Genomic DNA, 17,045 nt, shown 5'->3' with positions numbered 1-17,045 from the left:
ACTTGATTGGGGCAATAACAAAGAGCGACCCAACCACATAATTTATTTTATGGCAAATGTATTATTCAGGAGCCCCACTGTAATTTATTCATGTTCCACATTGCCTTATTACAGTTTAAACATCTGTTATTTTGGTTTATGGACTGATGCCAGTGTGTGGGTCGCTCTTTATACTTAATGGTTTCATCAAAGGGACAAGCGATGTCTTCCCGCTGCACTGGAATTAAATATCCTCTATTTAACAATGTTGTACAGGACTAAAATAGAGTCATGCTCTTCCTGAAACTTGTGGTCGTTTTTCTACCTTTCTCTTTCTTCTTCTTCCTCCATTTCATCTCTCTTCACAGGCACTAACAGGAAAAGAAGCCCGTCTTCACAGAACAAAGACGAGATCTTTTGTTTTAATAATATTTTCCCTCCTTCTCGCACACAAACCATTCCTCTTTTCATTTCTTCTTGAGATTCTCGTGAGCCGTGCTGCGATGCATGTGAATGCATACAAACGATTCGAACTTCTGTCTATTGATGTTGTAACCCTTCATTCACTTCCTTCAGTTCCCCCACAGGCTCCGGTGATCATGGGATTAGAAAATGAAGAGGTCAAAGCTGGTTCCTTTCTCAGGGTGGTGTGCATGTCATACGGGGGCAACCCACTGGCCACTTTGCATTGGACTAAGGTGAGAGAAATTTGCTCTTCCTTTGCTTGAATAGGATACGAAAGAAAACCTTGAGTTTGTTTTATAGTTATCAATTAAAATTTTATTTCCGACAAATTAAAGATATATTTTGATCAGTAACACTTTACAAAAAGAACCCATTAGTTAATGCAATAACTAGCATTAACAATTAGCAATACACATATTTTACAGTATTTATAATTTTTTTGTAGCATCAAATATAACTGCTCTTTGTTAGTTCATGTTAACTCAGGTCCATTACATTGAAGATACAACTTTTGATTTTAATAATGTTTTGGTAAATTGAAAATAAAATGAACTAAGATTAATAAATTCTTTAGAAGTATTTTTCATTGAGTTAATGTTAAGTGATATAGATAACTAATGGTAACAAATGGAACCTTATTGTAAAATGTTACAGTTTTTGTTACTGTTATGAATGCATTGAACACAACTTTTTTTAAAAAGTTGTTTAAAAAATAGAGTTAATTAAAATTAGTCCAAATGATGTTGTTTCCTATGTCACAATTTTATAATAATTAAGGAAAACCATGTGGTAACAGGGTTTAATGCAAAATGTGGGACATGAATTATTGTATAAATGTATGTAAACATCTATTGTTACAATTATTAGAAATATTAATTACTGTGTATTGTATTTCTCTCATATGTATATATAGTTAATAATTTAAAAATAAATAAAGTTAAAAATTAAAAAGGTTTTTGTACTACAATACATAAAAAATTAAACAGATTATTAATTCATTATTAATAATTATTTATTATTTTATGTTGCTGTAATTGTTGATACAGTACAATTGTAAAGGTCAGGACCTCTGAGGTGGGAGAAGCTAAAATCCTTACTTTTTGGGTTGAGGATATTAGGTTAATTTTATTATGGGATAGTTTACAAACCAAAGAACATGGGATTTGTGCCTCTAAAAAGTCATGAGACACCAAAGTGTACTGCATTTATGGAAAGTGCCACATATATAAATTGCTCCAAATGTAACGTTTAGCTTACGTTAGATGAAAAATGATGAGATGCTTCATTCAACCATGCAAGAGCTGTTTACCAAAATGCTTTGCAGGCCAATTACCATGAATGTAATGCCAAAGTAAGGTCACAGTGGAACATAGGTTGCTAAAGTAATTTGAAGCTAGGTAGAATTTGGCAGGTGCACCAGTGGTTGTTATATTCTCAAAATTTTCTCAACCTCAGGAATTATGAAGCATTGGCATCTCAAACAGCTTAATAAATGTGATGCAAAGCTTCAGTGCCACTGACAATTCTGCTGAGACTGTGTCGGAGGACTAACTCAAGATAACAGCATGCATATGTTCACAAAGAGACTATGCTGAGGGCACAGAATGAACAAAAGCAGAGATTTTTATAAAGGCCATTCAACATTTCTTAAAGACACTCTGAGAGTGGCTCTTGGGTAATCTTAAGTGTACTGCCTTTGTGTAAATTTTTCTCTTAAATAGGACATTAAGAAACTATGATAAGTGTTTTTTTTTTTTTATTCACCCATTTATTTAGTAGTTTGTTTGTGTATGTGTGTGTGTGTGTGTGTGTGTGCGTGTGCATGAGGGTCTTTGCGTGAGTGAATAGCCTAGGGGAAAGCTGAGAGCAGCAACCAAGAACTTTATTAAACGTCTGTGTTTAGAGGCAGAGAGAAGATGTCAAGCTTTAAATCATTTGCAAGTGAAGTCTAGGTCGCCGAATCTACTTTTTAATTCATGTAGTGTCCCGCAGACAGACTCACAGTGGAGACTCTTGAGTTTACTTTGATAAAATGTGTCAGTCCTGACATCTCTAATAATTTTCAGCTAATCCAAATGTTAGCGTCTGCAACACTGTTGACTTGATGACTGATCTCAGACACAAATGTCTTTTTTCTAGAAGTAAAGTTTGCTTATATCTATCTACCTATATATCTGTCTGTCTATCTGTCTGTCTGTCGGTTGGTCCGTCCATCCATCTGTCTGTCCTTCCATCTATATCTATCTATCCATCCCTCCATCATCAATCCATCCACCCTACCTATCTATCTGTCTGTCTGTCTATCTGTCCGTCCGTCTGTCTGTCCATCTATCTCATGTATCTACAGTATGTCCGTCCGTGCATCCATCCATCCACCCTATCTATCTGTCTGTCTGTCCGTCCATCCATCTGTCTGTCCATCTGTCTGTCTGTCCATCTATCTCATGTATCTATGTCCGTCCGTCCGTCCATCCATCCACCCACCCTATCTATCTGTCTGTCTGTCCGTCCATCCGTCTGTCTGTCCATCTGTCTGTCTGTCCATCTATCTCATGTATCTATGTCCGTCCGTCCGTCCATCCATCCACCCACCCTATCTATCTGTCTGTCAGTCCGTCCGTCCATCCGTCCGTCTGTCTGTCCATCTGTCCGCCCATCTATCTCATGTATCTATGTCCATCCGTCCATCCATCCATCCATCCATCCACCCTATCTATCTGTCTGTCTGTCCGTCCATCCGTCTGTCTGTCCGTTCGGTCTGTCTATCTATCTCATGTATCTATGTCCGTCCTTCCGTCCATCCATCTACCCACCCTACCTATCTGTCTGTCTGTCTGTCCATCCATCCATCCACCCTGTCTATATGTCTGTCTGTCCATCCATCTATATATCCATGTCAGTCCGTCTGTCCTTCTATCCATCCATCCATCCATCCATCTATCCATCAATCTATCTGTCTATGTCTGTCTGTCTGTCCGTCCATCCACCCATCCACCCATCTATCTATCTATGTCTATCCACCCGTCCGTCTGTCCATCCATCCATCCATCCATCCATCTATCCATCAATCTATCTGTCTATGTCTGTCTGTCTGTCCGTCCATCCACCCATCCACCCATCCACCCATCTATCTATCTATGTCTATCCACCCGTCTGTCTGTCCATCCATCCATCCATCCATCCATCCATCCATCCATCTATCTATCTATGTCCGTCCATCCGTCCATCTATCCATCCATCCATCTGTCCGTCCGTCCATCCGTCCATTGGTCTATCTATCTATCTATGTCCGGTCATCCGTCCATTGGTCTATCTATCTATCTATCTATCTATCTATCTATCTATCTATCTATCTATCTATCTATCTATCTATCTATCTATCTATCTATCTATCTATCTATCTATCTATCTGTCTATCTGTCTATCTATCTATCTGTCTATCCATCTGTCTATCCATCTGTCTATCTATCCATCCATTTGTTTGTCTGTCTGATCTGTCTGTCCATATATGTCTATTCATATGTTTATATGTCTATTGTCTATCTATACATTTGTCTGTCTGTCCTCATGTTTCTCTTTTTCAGAACGGAGAAGTCCTGTCCACTAGCTGGGAGGTGGACGTTGTGTCACGTCGGTCCAGTAGTGTGTTGAAAATGGAGGTGAAGCCAGAGGACAATCATGCTGTGCTGCGGTGCGAGAGCGTCAACCAAGTGTCTCGTTCACCAATGTCCTTCACTCGCACTCTGAGCGTCCTTTGTGAGTAGTCCAGAACACATTATAGCTCTTAATCTTAAAAAAACTTCTGCTTAAAAATCCATCAAACTTCTAAGAAGGCCGCAAGCCTCTTGTTGCTATTAGTTTTCAAAATAGCCTTAAAACAAAAGCTTGATCTTTCATGACACACTGTCACTTACCATAAGCCAATTACACATGGCTGTATCATGGCTGACAAGTAAATCAGGTCAATACTTGCTGCTACTTCCAGTTTCTGTAATCTTTCATTAACAGAAGATGGTTCATGACGGTCTTGTTACAACAAATTCCAATGTCAAACAACCCTTTCTTATCTCAAATCTACTTTCATTGGCACATACCTCTATTTGAGAATATTTCCTAGTGCACACAAATACGGATGTCAGTTGGGTGTTATAAGAAGATCTCTCTAGACACTTCACTCGCCATTTCATTGATCAGCTAGATCATTATTTCTGGACTGTAAGAGGATCCTGAGAACATATCTTATTGGTCTCAAATCTGTTGTGGCATGACTAGCTTGTTTAAACAATTTGCTGGAAAGATCTGCTGACTATCCATTTATCTTGCTTCTCTTTCTGTTGTGGTGTTCATTTTCCTCACAGTTGAGCCAGCCGAGGTAACGTTACAGGGCTCCTTTGAAGCCATAGAGGGACAGGAGATCAATCTGCTCTGTTACACTTCCTCTAGTAATCCTCCGGTCCACATCCGCTGGTGGCTCGGGTTCAGGGAGCTCAACAATACAGATGTTACCATCTCTGAGGTATTTAACACTTTACAATCAAAATCGAGGATGTGAAACTCTTCTCTTACAAAAATGGCCATAGCTTTTGACCATTGTTTTGTACGTTATTGACAGCTTTACCTTTTCTGACCTGCTTCACCTATTAAAGTCTCTATCAATGAGATGACTAGTTGAATCAGGTGTGTTAGATGAGGGAGACAGTGCTGGGCTGCTCCAGAACAGGTTGAAAACCACTGCATTTCGGAGACATGTTCTTAAATCTGACTCATATATAGCAAACACTTACATGCATGCACAATTTTAAGGCAGCTTTAATCGCTTTTTTGGTAACCTTATAACTTAACTGATTATGACACTGCATGATCGTAGTTTCTTTTACGCTTTAATATGAAATAATACAGCATGCGCTGACGCATTTGTGCATGCAATTGAAGAGCATGTGCGGTGAGCACAGTATAACTGCTGACAGGACAGGAAAATTTATTTTTAATGACATACGGCCTGACAACATCTCATCTGACCACAGTTCACTGTTGTTCTACTAAAGCTCTCTCATCACCTGTATGTTTTCCGCACTCATTTGACTAGTGCCTGGTGCAAGTCTCCCATTTGAAGTGGTCGTAAAGACGCTCTGCGTCTAAATAAATACAATTCTTGTCAAGAAAAACAGAGACAGAAGCAGCAGTTGTGAGTGGGGTGTCAACCCTAGCTCTGCCTATGCGTTAATTGCATTGCATATTTTTAACGTGTTAAACTAAAAAAAAAAAAAAAAAAAAAAAAACTACATGAGAATCAGCATATTAGAATGATTTCTGAAGGATCATGTGACACTGAAGACTGGAGTAATCACACTGAAAAATTAGCTTTTTCATCACAGAAAGAAATTACATTTCAAAGTATATTAAAATGGAAAACAGTAACTTTGCATTGAAATAAAATTTCACAATATTACTGTTTTTGTATTTTTAATTTTGAAAAGAAAATGCAGCCTTGGTGAGCATAAGATACTTTATTCAAAAACATCTATAAAAAGCATTAAAGTATTAAAAGAAATATTTGATAATAAATAATTGAAACTAATAACTAATTTTATTAAATCAATTTTAAAATCTTTAATATGAATTATAGCTTTTTAAAATATATTTTTTGGGAAGTGCCTCAATGGAAGTGGCTTTCATTATTTGTTTGTACAGTTTAGGCTTGTTCTGAATTGATTGCTGGAGGAGAGAAGATCTTTACTTTTACTATTACTACAAAATCCAACTAGATGTGCAATGATGACAAGAAACGTTGCCCATCATACGTGTTCAGCCATGTAGGTGCTTTGCAGCATTTTTTATTTTTTTTTTATTTGACACTGTTTCTGTGTCTTGCTTTTGATAGGTCCGTCTAAACACTTTCACAAGCCATTCTGCCAACACGAAAAGCTTTGTGAGGTGTAGCCCCTGATTAAAGGAATAGTTCTCAATTATTGTGTGAAATAAAGCCAGCAAGCCTTGACCCGAGAGTGATTCAAAGTCTCCATCAAGACTCTGCTTTTACTTTAGATTCTATTAGTTGCTACATAATATTATCTGAGATCAGGGGCTTTTAGAGTCTCTCTCTTTTTTTTAATCTCCCGCTCTTTCTCTCTAGAGGTTGATTTGAATGAAACATAAGTGAATAAAAGCCGACCCAAGGCTGCTCGGCGCTTCACAGGACACTCCTTGTTCATTTGGAGGTGTTTTACATCTGATCTTACATTTAGATGCTGGTGTTAATTTATTATTTTCTTTTCTTTCTTTTTTTCCCCCCAGAGCTACTTTTTATGATTTGTTTGTTTTTTTTTTTTACTTTTTTTATTATTGTTTTTTTTTTTTAAATAATAAAAAAGGTAAAGGTAAGGCTCCTTTTCTACATTTTCCACAGAAGGATATGTAGAAATCAGTTTGTATAGTCAATTTGTGTCACTAATGTCTAATAAATGTATTCAACTCTTAAAAACCATGACTTTGCTAAGTTTGCCTCACTTGAATATGTTCATGGTCGTTTAGTGAGATTACAAGCACCACAATGGACACCAGTGCTTTTGGCAAAATGATTTACTTTGCATTTAATCATCAAATCACATGAACTACAGCATCTCTGATTAAACAATTGATGCACATGGCCAGTTTCAAGAATGTCTACCATTAATGAGACAGTAAATCACGGTAGCATGATTTAATGTTTCCACTCTTGTGTGCAAAGAGTACACATTTCCTGATAATAGCCCTTTACACAGACCATATAATATGCTCGATAAAAATGAAAGGTCTCCTGAAATATTTGTGTTGCAGGGGGATAATGGTGGGATGATGACGATGTCTAACTTGACGCATAAAGTGTCACGTGAGGACAACGGTCTTTCTCTCACTTGTGAGGCGTTCAACAAAGGCACCCGCTTCTCTAGCGTTCGGTCTGAAGAGCTCATTGTTTACTGTGAGTGACCGCTAACATTTCTATCTAACATTCAGGTAGAATGATCCCTGATAAATTCATTAATTCTGTTGCTTAACTTTCAAGGTCATTTTGATTCCCAGGAACTTTCTTTTTTTAAAGAAATTAATACTTATTTTCAACATGGATGCATTAGATTGATCAAAAGTGAAAAGACATTTAAAATTTCACAAAACATTTCTATTTAAAAAAAATGGTGCTTTTTTATTTTCTATTCAGCATAGAATCCTGAAAAAAAAAAAAAAAAAAAAAAAAATATATATATATATATATATATATATATATATATATATATATATATATATATATATATATTGCAGTTTCTTAAGCAGCAAATCAGCATATTAGAATAATTTCTGAAGTATCATGTGACACTGAGGAATGGAGTAATGATGCTGAAAATTCAGCTTTGATCACAGGAATACATTACTTTTTTAAATATATTTAAAAAAGAAAACAGTTATTTTAAATTGAATGAATATTTCACAATAGGGCCTTTCGCACTGCTTTAGTTCCAGAACTAAATGTACAGTACTAAAGTACTGCGCGAACTGTTTCCCAGTACCATTCAAAGGGTTGCGTTCACACCAAGAGTGTGTACTAGGACGTGACGTAAGCCGGTCGACAACGATACCATTTGTACACAATTTTCAACAACGTTATATTATCCGTAGGGGCTGCCCTTTTTGTTTCGCGGGCTATGTGACGTCAGAGCTCGAAACTGGGAGTACATTGATCTAGTACGAGTTCACGGGCGGGAAGTCACGGGTTTGACTGCTGTTCCAGTGCACTTTCACGGGTAGAAGGTAGGAAAAACACAGGTTACGGGTTGCCTGGAACAGGCCGGTACTAAAATCGTACCCAGTTCCTGCGGTGCGGAAACGCCCAAAAGTGGGTAGTTCCACAATTAGTTCTGGTACTGTGGTGCGAAAGGCCCTAATATTACTGTTGTACTGTATTTTATTTGAATAAATGCAGCCTTGGTGAGCGTAAGAGACTTCTTTCAAAAATATTTAACAATTATTACAGATCCCAAACTTTTGAAAAGTAGTGTATTTTGAAAAAGATTTATACCATGAACCCATTATAACTTTATCTAAAATAAATGTACATTTAATAATGTGCTTTTTTGCTAATATCTCAGCAATGTGCTAATTGGAATATTAGTTCATTTGATTTCTGTTCCTCTTTTTTTCAGATCCTCCTCAGAAGGTGTGGTTAGATGCTCCTCCACCAAACGTCTTCTTACACTCTGGGACAGCTCTTCGTTTGGTCTGTTTCTCCAGTGGTGGCAATCCCACAGGTCAGCTGGTCTGGTTGAAGGTGTGTAGTGGTATGAACGTTTTTCATGCCAGTTACAGAAATGTTTTTTTTTTTTTAGGTCTGCCATTAAATAATCCTCCATGTATGTGTGTGTGTGTGTGAACTACAGAACAATAAAGTCCTGCAGAGCGCATCGAGGCAGGTGTCCTCAGAGCGTGGTGTGTCACGAGAGCTGCTTCTCACCCTCCAGCCCAGTGACAATCTGGCCACCTACCGCTGCGACTCCTCCAACAAAGCCAAGAAAGTTCTGTCCGCCCAGACCAAACTCAGGGTTCTGTGTATGTTTAGAAAAAAACACACACTTCTGCCTGTCAGACATGATAAAAGCATAATAAAATTTCTTAATAAATAAACGGAGCAAATTTTATTGTGCATTTGAAGTTTAATTGCACAACAAATAAAACTATAAAATTGCCAACAAGACATTTTAGTTATTATTAAAATATACAATACACTTTAAAGGTTTGGGGTATTAAGATTTTTTAATTAATAAGGATGTATTAAATTGATCTAACAGTAAATACATTTATAATTTACAAAACATATTATATTCAATTAAATGTCTAAATGTTCAATCAAAATTCTTTTGAATCCTGAAAAAAAAAAAAAAATCATGGTTTTCACAAAAAAATTAAGCAACACAACCATTTTTAACTGTGATAATAATTAGAAATGTTTCTTGAGTAGCAAATCAGCATATTCAAATGATTTCTGAAGGATCATGTGACATTGAAGACTGGAGCAATGGCTCCTGGAATAAAAGTACATTTTATAATATATTAAAATAGAAAACATCTATTTTGAATTGTAATAATATTTCACAGTATTACTGTTTTTGAAGGATTTTTGATCAAAAAAATAAATAAAAATGCAGCCTTGGTGATTTACCAAGGCTCCTTACTGGCCCCAAACATTTGAATGGTCCTTTAAATGGATCTTTTTCTTTTTTTGTAATGCTTTATTTGTCCAAAATTGTCCTAAAAGTGTTCAAGGAGTACAGCTATTTCATGTGAATCTTAATATTCTCATAAATCATGTATGGGTTGTTAATAGATAGGGTTAGAACAGTTTAGTTTGTGAGTTTGGATAAAACTATCTGGTAAATGACTATTTTCACAATTTCTTTTTGGGTATGCCTTAAAATCAGACACATTCTAATTAGTTCTTCTTGATATTGTCTCTCGATCAGTTCCGGCAGTGAGCGTGAAGGTCGTGGCCAAGCAGCAGGAGCTGCGCAGGGGTCAGACGCTGGACCTGGACTGCCTGGCCGGAAGCAGCAATCCCACTGCAAATATCAGCTGGAGTTTGGGCCCCGTCATGTACTGAAACACTCACTTACACATCATTACACACATGCACAAATACACACACACGTCTTCTCATGTGGATCTATATAAAAAGAGCAGAAGTTGTGCAGGAGGGCTCAATAAAAGCTCTTTGTAGAAGCATGAAAGTGTCAGATGTTTGCATTGGCTGATGGGCAGTTTGGCAATCCATCCGAGACCTTTTTTTATGTCTGTATTAGGTTTCGACTGGCATCCGGTGATCACTAAGTCATTAACTTGTTAGAGTCAGTCTCTGGCACTGTCAGTATGTGGCCAGTTAAAAAAAAAAAAAAAAAACTTTACGCCGATTGTGAGCAGATCAGTTGTAGTTTTTTACCAGCTAAGCCAAATGATGTGGCTCAGCTTTTATTTCTAAAGAAATTCAGTTATAAATCTACAGTGTTTGTGAGCGGAGGACTGGTCTGTTTCGAGTTTTATAGGTTTTCAGTTTTGTCGGATGGTCCCTGTGGGACCCTAACGCATGTCGGGCAAACAAAAAGATTTGAACACTGTTACTGTGAAGGCCTTTATCGAATATTCATAGTTTATGCTTGCAATATTACGCCAAGGAGAAGTTTTTGAAATTCTCCTTCTTTATATAAAATGTCTATCTGAAATAACATTGTAAATTGTCAAGTCTTTTATGAAGCTTGATTTTTTCTCTCTCTCTCTCTCTCTCTCTCTCTCTCTCTCTCTCTCCCTCCCTCCCCCAGGCTGAAGGGAGTTGACCAGGCTCCTAAAAAGGCTGAATTTGGTGGAATGTCCCGAACCAGTAAGCTGTCCCTCACTCTTGAGTCCCATCACTGGAAGAAAAGGATCACCTGTCAGGCCTTCAGTAACGTGCTGTCCGAGGGTGTCAACAACTTCTACACTCTCAATGTGCTCTGTGAGTTTCTGAACACGTTTGAATGTGATTGATTTGATGAATAATGATTGTAGTCACCTGACAGTCCTGTAAAAACACGTCATAATATAGTCAACAACAACAACAAAAAATTGTTCATGAATAATTGCACTAGAGCTGAGTAAATCTTTAAAGACATTGCAAAAAGTGGTCTTAGACATCAGTACAATAACCTTTTTGCTTTTTTTCTGTGTTACTGTATATAAGTCATTTTACAAATGGTTTTGTCACCCTCTACACAATAAATAATTAAACTTATTTATTTTTTGTTTATTTATAAACTTTGGGATTATTCATCTATTTATTCATTCATAATCCTGTATAATCCTGTTTAATAAAATGTATTAATTTTTTTATTTGTTTGCAATCAATAAATAAATAATGGTTTAATTTACTAATTTACTTATTTATTATCCCATATATAACATAAAATAAATAATTAAATCAATAAATAAAGTATTTATTTAATTGCCAAATAAATGAATGAATGAATGAATGAATGAATGAATGAATTATTAGTTTATTTATTTATTAGTAATGGGATAATTAATTAATTAAATTCTTTATTAATAAATAAATAAATAAAATTAAATATGAGATAAATTTCTTATTTATTATCCCTTATCCCCAATAAATGCATTAATACAATAAAGTATCCCATTATTTATTTATTTATTTATTTTATGCTATGTTTGAAATAATGATTAAGTAAACCATTCCATCCCACAAATTAATAATTAATGGGAAAATAAACGAACAAAGGTACTTTTTTTTTGAATAAACAAACAAAAAAACAAATAGTACTTTTAATAATTTATTATCTCATTAATTACTTGAATTTGTTCATTAATTTAATTAGTTAATTTTATTTGTGTTCTTTTTTCACTAATGTGGTATTTTTTATAATTGATAATTGATCATTGTAATTGATAGCCTTAGTTTTAACATGGGTTTGGTTTGTGTAGCTTTCTGTTATTTTGCTCTGGCAAGTATTCTGATGTTTGAATGAGTCTATACCTGTGTTTAATGTGTATGTGTGCATCTGTGTCTTTGTGTCTGCAAAATGATTATGGTTTGACTTTGATCTTGTTTTGTCTGATTCATCCAGCCACCTCTTCAAAGCCTAACACGCTTTGTGAGCATGACGGAATGTCACTGTGTATCTGTGTGTGTTTGCACATGCTCTTTGTCTGTTTCAGAACCTCCACAGTCTGTGATTTAAATATCTGTGTGTGTAAGAACAGACTATTAATGATCACTTTGCCTGCTTTATTGTTTTATATTAAGATAATATTTCATCTTTCACTTTCCTAGTGTTTGTGAATATATTTGAGTGTGTGTGTGTGTGTGTGTGTGTGTGTGTGTGTGTGTGTGTGTGTGTGTGTGTGTGTGTGTGTGTGTGTGTGTGCTTGTAGATGTAAGCAAATCATTTGTGTTAAAATCTGCATTTGAATCCTCATTCACTCTGTAACGACACAATGTACATTAATGAGACAAAGACATAGAAGCCCCCCCAGAGAGATCAACAGCACAATAAATCATGTGCCTTATTCACAACAGACCAGTGCAGCGCCAGACGTTAGAGAGGAATACGACTCAAAATCTGCAGCTTTCTCTCATGAGCATGATGCAAAATTAACTTTTTGCCACATGTGATGTGAGAACCTTTTACTAGCTGTAAATTGTGAATTTCAGAACATATTTTGAAGCTTTCTTCAGTAGATCATCTGTATCTCCTGGATTTGTTTAACATCAAAACAATGTAATATTGTATTGCAGTTTCAACTGTGTGTGTGTGTGTGTGTATATATATACTTATATATATATATATATATATATATATATATATATATATATATATATATATATATATATATATATATATATATATATATATAGTAGGTGGACAACCAGAATGGGTAATACCGGACAACCAGTAGGTATACTGTATATATATGTGTATGTATATGTATATATATATGTATATGTGTGTGACCCTGGACCACAAAACCAGTCTTAAGTCGCTGGGGTATATTTGTAGCAATAGCCAAAAAAATATTGCATGGGTCAAAATTATATATATATTTTTTTTATGCCAAAAATCATTAGGATATTAAGTAAAGATCATGTTCCATGAAGATATTTTGTACATTTCCTACCGTAAATATATCAAAGGTGATTTTCTCAGTATGTAGATTTTTTTGCACCCTCAGATTCCAGATTTTCAAATAGTTGTATCTTGGCCAAATATTGTCCGATGCTAATAAACCATACATCAAAGGAAAGCTTATTTATTCATGATGTACACATCTCAATTTCGAAAAATTTACACCTTAGACTGGTTTTGTGGTCCAGGGTCGCATATATTATATATGTGTGGGTGGGTGTGTGTGCATGTGTGTGTATGCATGTAACATTTGTAATTAGGATTTGATATTTTAAATATATAAGTAAGTTTGCCAATGAAAATGATTCAATATTAAAATATTAAATTTTTTTTGGTTTGTTATTAATCAATTATAAATATTATATGAATTTCAAAATGAAATGTGAGTTTTTCTATCTCTAATTTATGGGGTGTTAATGGCAGTGCAGAGTAAGTGTTAGTCTTTAATTAGAGTTGCTAGTGTATTTACTTATTTGTTAGATATGTTGCTTATGTACAGTATTGTGTGACAAGCACTTTGCTTTGTTTAAATGTTGTGTTCATTGTCAAGTTTAAAAATTGTTTTCCTTGCATATTAGCACCTTCAGATGAATGTGATGTATCTGTGTGTGTCATTGTGTGTAATTCAGTTCCTCCGGAGTTTTCGGATGAGCAGCCCGATCAAGTCAAGGTCACTGAGGATGAAACCGCCGAGCTTCCTGTCAAAGTCTCCGCCAATCCAGATGAAATCACCTGCGAGTGGATTTTTCAGGGCGAGAAGCTTGTGAAAGGTAGCAGACAGCACTACATGACATTCCGAACCATGTCATCCTCACAGGCGCTCTAAACACGAACAGACGTAAACACACATTGCCATATGCATTCTGAATAAAACATGGATGGTTTCTGGCACTGCACCTTGGCAGATGTGATCTCGTGCTAATGTATGCAGCCTAAATGAGCGTCGCTGTCGCTCTGAATGCAACACAGCACTTCCGGTCTTCATCTCTGTGTTGAAAGCTTATCAGCACTCTTGTGTCTAGGTCCTTGCGGTATTCCTTTAAAGAGGTTTCTCTGGGAGAAGGGTTTTAGTGGATAAGCCAACTGTTTCATTGTGTATATAATGCACAGTATGTGCAGGATTTGAGTAGGTTCTTTTTGTGTTTGGTTTTGTGGATTTGTACTGTCACAGCTCTGTGATTCACCTGTTCTGTGTGGGTTGTGTCACGTCTGTATGTTTATGACAGAAAGAGATCCTCGTTATCACTTCGATGACTGGACCCTGGAAATCGTGAATGTTTCTCGGCAAGACGGAGGCGAATACATCATAGAGTGTTCCAACGCTGAGGGGAAGAACCGCACAAAGCTCAAGCTGGATGTACAGTGTGAGGAACTCAAAACTAACTCATCCTAACTAGGCGAGATTTAACAAGCTTTGAATATCAAATTTCTCCTCCCTGAAAGCAAAATGCTGTAGTAAGCAACAAATAACAATCAGAACATGCAGGGGAGGTTTAAAATAATTAGTTTGAAAACACACACACACACACACACACACACACACACACACACACACACACATATAATTATTTAATAATGTTACATTATATTTTGCATATTTATATATTATTAAATAATTCAGCTAATTGCCATGGCATTTCTCATTTTTGTTTAGTTTAAGTTGAAGTACTAAAAGTCAAAATCACTAAACCTTTACCTAAAATTAAAAAATAAAATCTTATTCAAAATATTAACAAAAACTATAGTAGTATATCAGCGATAATAAAATAAAATATCACTATATGTATATGTGTATGTATATTATTCTTGTTTTTTCTATTTAACTTTTCACATAAGCTATACTGATATTTTTTATATGTAATGTCAAAAGAAATCTATTAATTTAAGTGTTTAATAGTGGTCTGGGACCTAATATAGACAAACTCATATTAGCATGAAAGATGACACAGAGTCAACATCTTTACTAAGAACCACTAATGCCACATGAACTGAAGATGTTGAATATTGAATATGTATAAATGCTAATTATTCTAATCAGGATGCATTTTCACAGTATTGTGAGAAGCATCTTTTAAGGTTAAAATGCCTTCAGTGGGGATAGTATGAATTTTGTTTTTCCTCAGTACAAATGACCACAAAAGTTGAGCCGCAAAGTCCATCTACACTGTTCTCAATATTTGTACCACATATTTATTTGCCAATTCAAACCCACACACAGACGTACACACACTTGAAAGTGAAATGAAGAAAAAAGAGAGGAACACAGAGAGAAAAAGGAAGAAAGAGCACTCCCACTTCCTTAATGATTAAATAATAGCACTCCTTCAAATCAAGGCCTGCATGTTCCTGCAAATCCTTCTGCACTAATGGATCTCCACGTTCTCATACAATTGCATCTGACAGTCCTAGATATTCATTATGTATGGGCCATTTGAATAGCTTTTACCAATGGTGCTGTTTTCCATGTATGCCCCCCTCTTTCTGCCCGTTGGGAACAATGCAGAGGAGGATTGTACACGCAAACATGCCAGAGATTAGGCTGGTGGTAATGGCCCACTTGGTTGAGGATATGATCCTCCTGGGGGCTGGGATGGAGATGAAGCAGAGGAGCTGGCTGTATGTGCCTGAGGCAATCATTTTAGGTCCCCTTTTCTAGGAATTTCAATACAACTTACTTCCCTGTATGTGAGGACAGTCAAAGCAGTGATATTTCAGTTTTTAATCATCTAAAGAAAATTTAGGCTTTATATAGTTATAATGTAGTTTTTCATAGTTTATATATATATATATATATATATATATATATATATATATATTATATATATATATATATATATATAATCTTTTATAATTATAGTTATTGTATTCATAGTCAAAGCAGTGATATTTTGTTATTTGATTTTTTTTATTTCTTTATTAGATTTTTTAAATTTTAATACTTTTTTATATTTATTGCAAATGCAGCAATTTGATTTTTAAAAATGTTTTTTGTTTAATTTTGATATTTTATAAATATACTTATTCTTAGTAAAAAGATTTTGCTACCTATAAACAAATATAACAAATAAACAAATAAAATATATATATAGTGCATAAAGGAGTGCACACACTTGAGTGCATAAAGGAGTGCATAAAAGGAGTGCATAAAATAAAGAATTAGGGATTTAATTAATAGAAACCACTAAAGACAAATAAATGTTAGAGGTACATCTCAATCTGGGTTTTTGTACACATGAAAACAATTTTTAATAGTGAAAACCTTCTGAAAGTCACACAACTTATAGATATTGTGTAAAATTAGACTTATATACAGGTTTTATTGCACACCATGAAATAATTAGCCATACATTTTGTCCGCAATCTCTATACAAACCCAATTCTTGATGTAAAATTTGAACTACATTTTTTGCTATTCCTGCACAAACTGAATGTGTTTATATGCAGTTAACCATGAAACATTCTAAGTATTCACTTAGTATTATACTTATACTAGAAGTATTCACAAGTATTATACTTCACCAAGTATTCATATTTCAGTTTCTGTCTTTGAAATAGAGGTTTATTAGAGCTCTGGGAGAAAGAATCTTTATGGCCAAATAGTAATGAATGGCTATGGCTATAAATGTAATTAATATTGACAAATGAATAGCAATTCTGTTATTGTATCAGCATGGATGATCTGCGTAGGCTTAGCTGGTCAGTGCAAGCATCTAGAAATGTCAGCTGTAACAGAGTGTGACAGATACTTTTTGAGGAGCCGTTAATTCTGTAGCCATTCAAGAGTGTTGTTAATTTGCCTCAGTAAGCATTACCTCTGTTCTAACCTGTGCTGTAGCGACGGCGACTTGAAGACTGTTTGCAACCAGCCACGGAGGAAAACATGAGGGTTTGAAATAACAGTAATAG

At 35.4% G+C, this 17,045-nt stretch overlaps 1 protein-coding gene across 2 annotated transcripts in view; it reads left to right on the top strand.

Annotated features, from left to right (window-relative positions):
• The first annotated feature begins 15 nt into the window (after positions 1-15).
• nphs1 (NPHS1 adhesion molecule, nephrin) overlaps positions 16-17,045 on the top strand; it is a 32,030-nt gene continuing 15,000 nt past the window's right edge. The window contains exons 1-10 of one of the 2 annotated variants that reach the window (XM_042771528.1): positions 16-677; positions 4,029-4,200; positions 4,803-4,960; positions 7,261-7,402; positions 8,619-8,743; positions 8,853-9,021; positions 9,933-10,062; positions 10,782-10,954; positions 13,769-13,909; positions 14,366-14,503. In XM_042771528.1, coding sequence (XP_042627462.1) covers positions 483-677; positions 4,029-4,200; positions 4,803-4,960; positions 7,261-7,402; positions 8,619-8,743; positions 8,853-9,021; positions 9,933-10,062; positions 10,782-10,954; positions 13,769-13,909; positions 14,366-14,503 — 1,543 coding nt within the window. In that variant the 5' untranslated portion in view covers positions 16-482. The remainder of the gene's footprint in view (positions 678-4,028; positions 4,201-4,802; positions 4,961-7,260; positions 7,403-8,618; positions 8,744-8,852; positions 9,022-9,932; positions 10,063-10,781; positions 10,955-13,768; positions 13,910-14,365; positions 14,504-17,045) is intronic. The other variant, XM_042771527.1, reaches the window with a different exon arrangement.

Source organism: Cyprinus carpio, chromosome A15, assembly GCF_018340385.1.
Source record: "Cyprinus carpio isolate SPL01 chromosome A15, ASM1834038v1, whole genome shotgun sequence".
Taxonomy (NCBI): Eukaryota; Metazoa; Chordata; class Actinopteri; order Cypriniformes; family Cyprinidae; genus Cyprinus; species Cyprinus carpio.
The sequence above is the reverse complement of the archived record's forward strand: the minus strand, read 5'-3'. Positions and strand labels throughout refer to the sequence as shown.